The following is a 7,500-nucleotide window of genomic DNA, read 5'->3' on the forward strand; positions in this document are numbered from 1 at the left end:
ATTTTCCTGCATCCTTTTCTTGTCTGCTTGTGTTTTACCGTGCAACCTGTGGATGTGGGTCTGTATATGGATCTGTGTGTGGGTCTGGTCCTGTTTTCTGAAGCATACACTGTGTGTGGGTCTGTGTGTGTATGTGTGTGTATGTATGTATATGTGTGTGGGTGTGGGTGTGTGTGTATGTGTGGCCCTGCTCCCTGAAGCACACTGTGTGTGCAGTCTGTGTGTGTGTGTGTGGGTGTGTGGCCCTGTGCGTGGGTCTGTGTGTGTGTGGCCCTGCTCCCTGAAACACAGTGTGTGTGGGTCTCTGTTTGTGTGTGTGTGTGTGTGTGTGTGTGTGACACGGAACATGCACATAGCACCATCCAGAACTCTGCCTGGAACAGCAACGTCCAGAAAAGAACCTTCTGGTACAGAATCACCTGAAATAACACAACCTGGAATAGCACAACCCAAAATAGCATCACTTGGAATAGTATTACCTGGAATAGCACAACCTGGAATAGCATCAGCACACCTCAATTCTGCTGGTTTTGATAGGGAATGTTAATTAAGCTTTATATACTGTGCTGTTTCCAAACGAGTAATAAAAATAAAACGTTTTTCTAAAAAAGAAAAAGGTTTTCTTAGATTTTGTTTGTTTTTGTTGTTGTTTTGTTCTGGTGTGTTTTGTTTGTTTATTTTTGCATTCACTGAAGTGAATGTTGCTCTGACGTTGGTCCTGGCTGGGCAAAGGGCCACCAGGTAGAGTGTGAGGAACACAGAAAATAACGCTCCTGTAGTGTGGCTAAGGAGCAGAATTTGGCAGCCTATAGTTGTGTGTAGTTGAGTGTGTAGTTGAGTGTAAGTTTAGTGTGTAGTTGAGTGTGTAAATTGAGTGTGTAGCTGAGTGTAAGTTGAGTGTGTAGTTGAGTGTGTAAGTTGAGTGTGTAGTTGAGTGTAAGTTTAGTGTGTAGTTGAGTGTAAGTTTAGTGTGTAGTTGAGTGTGTAGTTTAGTGTGTAAGTTGAGTGTGTAGCTGAGTGTAAGTTTAGTGTGCAAGTTGAGTGTGTAGTTGAGTGTAAGTTGTGTGTAGTTGAGTGTAAGTTTAGTGTGTAGTTGAGTGTGTAAGTTGAGTGTGTAGTTGAGTGTGGAGTTGTGTGTAGTTGAGTGTAAGTTTAGTGTGTAGTTGAGTGTAAGTTGACTGTGTAGTTGAGTGTAAGTTGAGTGTGTAGTTGAGTGTGGAGTTGTGTGTAGTTGAGTGTAAGTTGAGTGTGTAGTTGATATCTCTCGTCTCTTGGCTCATGCTTCTTAAGTCCATCGCACACACACACACATCAGCTCTCGTGTCACTAGTGTGTCTGGGTGTGGTGTGTACGAGCTCTCAGTAAACACATCACAGTTACCCTCTGCTTACCCCTCCCCTAAAACTCAGTCAGCAGGGAAGTTTAGATGCAGCATTGAATTCCTGTCCGACGGTCCTGACCTTCTCCTTCATGTGTCCGGTTAGCTGAGCTCTCGCCACACGGAGTGATGTGTTACCGTATTGACCCAGAAACAGCTCTGGAGAGGAAGACTGGAGGAAAATTGACAGCCAATCAGGAGCTTCGTACTGACTTCAAGCAACCTCCACAAACATTTCTACCCCTGTTACTGATGGTGGAACAAAAGCTAAAAGATTTTGTGCATTTATATGAATTCTCGTGTACGAACGCCCCCAGCAGTGGCCTGCTGTGCTATAAACCTGTTTGCTTTTTCTCCAAATGGTTCCGATTACTGCACAAGACCTGCAGTGAGTCTGCAGTGCAGAGAAAAACTCACAGGACATGTCCTGCTCCCGCAGGGCCTGGGCCCTCATTGCAGACGAGTTGTGCGAACGGACGCAGATGTTTCCCTCCTCTGCGTCTCTTGGGTTTTCCATCAGAAGCAGAGATTTGATCTGGTTCCCCCAGCGCTTATCTACTGACTTGCAGGTTTCACTGAAGCAAAAATAAAGGTGACGTGTGTGTCGGAGGTTGTGTGCTGGTCAGTCGTCTCAGTCACACAGCATGAGTGAGTTTGAATCTCTCTGTGGATCGTCCACAGAAACACTGAAACATCTTCTCTGCTCTCATTCCTGACCCCAGTCATTTCACTTGTACAGGGGTTAGTACAGGGGTTAGTACAGGGGTTAGTATAGGGGTTTGTACAGGGGTTAGTACAGGGGTTAGTACAGGTGTTAGTACAGGGGTTAGTACAGGGGTTTGTACAGGGGTTAGTACAGGGGTTAGTACAGGGGTTTGTATGGCTGTTTGCGGAAGCACGTGGAACTGTGGACATTGCTAGTTGTGTTCTCTGGTCTTGGACACGACCCCAGCTTTGAAGGAGTGGGCCTGGATCAGTGCCCCCCAATCACTGATCAGTTCATGTCTTTGTTTTGGGGTACACACACACACACACACACACACACACACACACACACACACACACACAGTCATGGATAAAACATACATCCAAATTTTCCCACCTCCAGTATACTGTCTTCAGAATGCCTTTTGTGATTGGACACAGATGGAGAGAGTGAGAGGACACAGTTTTTTAACACTTTTCCTCCAACCAGACTGTTTGTTTTTGAATTTCGGTCTCAGTGGCCTTATCACTGGGTCCCGTGCACACACTGCTCAGAGCACCTGAGAAGGCCTCACTTGTTGCAGGTCTTCCAGCTCCACACTCTGGTTTTTTGCTTTTTTGTTGTTGCTTTTTTTCCATGTCCTAGACCAGAACCAAGACCAACAGGAAACCCAGAGCCGTTATGTTCCACACCTCGGCCTGCATCTGCCTCCAATTATTCGGCGCCCCCCCCCCCCCCATCCTGCACACCTGGGAAGTATTAGCAGCTGCCTGTTTGAAGAAACACCTCCCCACGGTCAGGGGCGGGCGGAGCGCGAGGCTTTGATGGACGCGCTGTGCGAGGGAGGGGTGAATAGTTCAGGTTTGGGAGCGGCTGGCGGGCCCAACAGCACTGCAGCGTCACTGTGGAGATGTTCTGATGCTGTCTGCTCTTGCGCGTTTGGCGTGGCAGACACTGATCTCAAATGCAGCTTTTTTGCTTTCTGTGAGATCTTGTCAGCACAGCAACAGTTGCCAGTTGTTTAAGTTACAGTAGCGGTGTTACCCACAAACAAAAGGCCCCTTTATTAAGAATCTCATATGAAATTCCTACAAAATACTTTCATATAGCATAAAGTCTACATAAAAAACATTAAAATGTGTCAATTTCAAAGTTATCAGTGTGTGAAGGAGGTCATATGCAAAATGAAAAAAAAAAGTGGCAACAATAAAAATTAAAAATATTTTATAATAATCAACATATATAAACTTTTCACCAGATGCGATTTTTACACACCATTGGTGTGTGTAGAGGCTGGAAAAATGTTAACGATTTAAGAGTTTCTCTCTAATAGTCTGAAGTGATTTTATTATTTGTATAGTCACTATAGTAAAGTTTTCTAATGGGACCGCTTTTAAATAGATGTTTAAAAAAAACAGGAATTTCTTCCCCTAACCCAACCCTATTGTTTGACATGCGTTTGATCTCTTTAAACAATACACAAAATCGGACTTGTTTTTAGACTGGCCTACACTTGAATGGTTTTCAGGAAATGATCCCAAACTTTATTTCAAATATTGGAAGATAATTTGTGTAGAGAAGCACATTTGTGTGTTGTCTGCCTTGCTGAGGAGTGCAGTGTTGGATTTCCAGTGACCCCACGTCCCTGCGCTGACCTCCCTCACCTCTGCCACTCTCCTTCCCAGGTGTTCTTCGAGTGCGGTGCCAAGCTGGACATCACGGACGTGCACGGCCTGGTCCTCTCTCCTGGCTTCCCGTACAACTACTCTTCTGGCACTCACTGTGTCTGGCAGTTCCTCATTCCCGCCGGTCACCTCCTCACTCTGGAGATGCTGGACTTTGACGTCTTCGAGAGTCACGGCGACATGGACGGGTCCCCTACCCCGGCCGCTGGTGTCTCCGTGGAGGCTCGGGGTGCTGGCGGGGATGATCTCGGCCCTGTTGCGGAGGGATCGCATCCGCGAGGTCCAGGCCGCAGTGGAAGAGCAGCGAAGGAATCTGGGTCTGTCTGGGGGGCGGAGCTAAAAAGGCTCGTCGTCCAGGGAGAGCCCAGCAAAACGGAAATGGCCAAAGTCTCCACCTCAGCGAGGCGGTTGTCTGAGATGCCTCTGGACCATCCGCTGTCTCGTCTGGACAGCTCTCCTCTCCTGGGAGGGATGCACCAGGGATCTGCTCGGCCGCGGGTTTTGAGAAGTTCCGCCGGTTTTGGCCGAGACTGGGCCGGGCCGGCCGTCCCGCCCCCGGCCAACGCTCCTACCGAAGCCACCGAGTGGGACGAGGACCTGAGTGCGGAGACACAGCTGTCCGGCCTGGATGCCTGTCCCCACGACGTCCTCTACATATCCGACCTCGCCACCTTCTCCTCTAGATTCTGTGGCTCCACACGGCCGGCCAGTGGGCCGCTGGAGTTCGGCTCCGATGCGCAAATGGTGGAGGTCATCTTGGAGCTCATCACCACCACCCATTGGGGGCGGGGCTTTGCCTTGCTCTTCTACTACCGCAACTGGACCCAGGCGGCGGCACAGAGGACTCTGGCTCCCTCTGACGGCACAGTCGGGGCTCTTCTGGCTGCAATGTTCGGAGCGGCTCTCTTTACCATGGTGATGGGCTGCACTCTCCACATCATATTTAGGTAATGAAGGGCTGCAAAAGGAATAGAAACAGAAATAATGTCGTCCTTATTGTTGTTGTTGTTATATTCCTGTAACTCATCTGGTAGAGCATATACAGCAAGGGGCTTGCAACACCAGGGTGGTGGGTTTGATTGAGAGGAATCATGCAAACTGTGTAACAAACACCAGGCTCATGGGTTTGTTAAGAGAGAACACACACACAGTGTAATTTTGTAAGCTGCTATGAATATAAGTGAACTTAATAAAAACTAAAGGCTAAACCAAAGTGAAGCAGAGAACGAATAAAAAATAATTAAGTGGCAAATAATTTCATTATTAATATGAAGTATACAATTATAAAATAACATGTTTGTGACTCTGAGCCAGCCAATGAGCTTCCTGCTCTGAGTGTGTGCGTTCAGACGTGTGTTTGTGTGTATCGTTACTCTCTTGCCCCTCGTCCACTGGCTATGTGGGCTGTTGGGCCGTTTCAGGCCAAGTTCTGGGGCAGAAGCTCTGAGGCAGAAGCGCTGGTGGTCTGCTCAGTCCGTTCCTGACCTGTTGCCGCAGCTGCGTCTTTTGTCTTCGCTTGTAAATAAATTCGATCATCTTTCTTCTGCCTTTGCCGCGGTGCTTTGATGTGAAACCTGCTGAACACACCTGGGCTTGTTCCTGCCACAAAAGGGGCTTAAACAAACAAACACCTAATAATGAGAAAGGGCGGGGCAGAGGAGAGAGGGGGCGTGGCTTCTGCAGGCTGGCCTAATGCTCCCGAGATTTAATGAATCATGGTTGTCATTCTTATAGGCAGGTGGGGCGGAGCTCAGGTCAAATTAACACAGTATAGTCACGGCAACAAAGCACATCACCAGACAGCCAGACACCTGACCTTTGACCCACCTGACCTCAAACCAACTGAGCTACAGATAGTGGAAGGACATGTGAAGGCCTCTGCTTTTAAATCACGATCAAGACCAGATGAGTTAATCAGGTTAATCTCATAATGTATGAATATAAAATGTTATTCTGCCCTTCTGCTGTCAAATGGGTGGTCTTAATGATGACTAAATCTGACATAAACATTACCCCGTGTACGCTACACTGACATTACCTGCAGGAAATGCTAGGCTAAGTTTGTGTCTAAGCCTACCATTTCATTTTCATCCTGAGAGAAAACAAAACCCCTCCATTCTGTCCGCACCTGTGAACACGGCTGATCTGGGGCCAGGCATTCAGAACTCTTACCATTGGTAGGTGTGATTGGCCCATCTTACACCTATATATTCAGCTATGAGCCTCTGACAGCAAGCTGTCAATCAAGCAGGCTGATCCTATTATGACCACGCCCACTCTGATCTCAGATAGAACTGATGAACCAATGTGGTTGCTCTTTGGGTGGTGTTTTATCATATTTCTGTTATATAGTTTTATGTAATTGAGAACTTGCTGAATGTTTCATATAAGAGTCTAGTTTAATATCATACAAACATTTTTTGTATTTCAAATTACACTCCCTGGGACTTTAATTGTACTTTTCAGATAATCTCAATCCTCTGTCAGATAATTGCGGATTCCTGCTGCAAAAAGAGAAAAAATCAATGATCTTTTAGAATGAGATATTTGTAAGACTGAATAATTCTAATGTCATGAATATTTATAAGGTTGACTAATTCTAATTTCATGAATATTTATAAGGTTGAATAATTCTAATGTCATGCCAATGGCAATAAAAGCATTTTTACAAAGGAGTTTACAAGAAAAACTATCCACTTTCTGTCCTGCAACTCTTCCTCACATTACTGCAGTGAGATCAGGCTCAGAGGGGGTTTGGTGTCCTGCAGGGTGGCTACCTGACTTTGGAAGTGATTTAGTTGGAAGGAATAAACCATTAGAGGAACAGTTAATGCCTAGCAACCGCGGTTGACATGGCAATAAAGAACTTGAACTCGGTGAACCAATTGAAATGACTAAAAAAACTGAGCTGATGTGTTTTGTTGTTCTGTTGTTGTTTTTCCCACCAGACCAAAACTATGTGCAAAAGGATCCAATAGCACGTCATCCATCAACTCTGAGGTAAACTGCTCCAGAACTGAGACAGACTTTACCGCCACTGTGTGCAGGAAACAAACTACTGTACCTTTGTGTCCTGAGGAGCTGGAGGAGAGACCAGGAGTCTGTGAGCTGTGTCCACTCTGGGCATCGTGTTACGGGTTTTAGGGGGACGCTGGCTTCTGTGATGCGTTGCAGGTACTGGACAGGTGGCAGGTGAGGGAGCAGAGCGCTCTAGATGCAGAAGGCAGTGAGCTGCAGTTGGTTGCTCCCAGTTACCCAGGGCAACAAGTCCCCACCCCCGAAAATGACAGACACCTCGACCTGCCTCACACAGGTAACCCCCCAACTCCCTCCACCCCCTACAGTTAATCTCCTCACACAGGTAAACCTCCCACACAGGTGACCTCCTCACACAAGTAACCCTCCACACAAGTGACCTCCTCACACAGGTAACCCTCCCACACAGGTGACCTCCTCACACAGGTAACCCTCCCACACAGGTGACCTCCTCACACAGGTAAACCTCCCACACAGGTGACCTCCTCACACAAGTAACCCTCCACACAAGTGACCTCCTCACACAGGTAACCCTCCCACACAGGTGACCTCCTCACACAGGTAACCCTCCCACACAGGTGACCTCCTCACACAGGTAACCCTCCCACACAGGTGACCTCCTCACACAGGTAACCCTCCCACACAGGTGACCTCCTCACACAGGTAACCCTCCCACACAGGAGACCTCCTCACAC

The 7,500-nt window shown here is 47.3% G+C and overlaps 1 protein-coding gene across 1 annotated transcript in view; it reads left to right on the forward strand.

Moving 5' to 3' along the window:
• si:dkey-112e17.1 overlaps positions 1-7,500 on the forward strand; it is a 24,744-nt gene that overhangs the window by 6,644 nt on the left and 10,600 nt on the right. The window contains exons 2-4 of the mRNA XM_027026626.2: positions 3,770-4,716; positions 6,718-6,769; positions 6,944-7,082. Of these exons, the coding sequence (XP_026882427.2) occupies positions 3,770-4,716; positions 6,718-6,769; positions 6,944-7,082 (1,138 nt within the window). The remainder of the gene's footprint in view (positions 1-3,769; positions 4,717-6,717; positions 6,770-6,943; positions 7,083-7,500) is intronic.

Source organism: Electrophorus electricus, chromosome 9, assembly GCF_013358815.1.
Source record: "Electrophorus electricus isolate fEleEle1 chromosome 9, fEleEle1.pri, whole genome shotgun sequence".
Lineage (NCBI taxonomy): Eukaryota > Metazoa > Chordata > Actinopteri > Gymnotiformes > Gymnotidae > Electrophorus > Electrophorus electricus.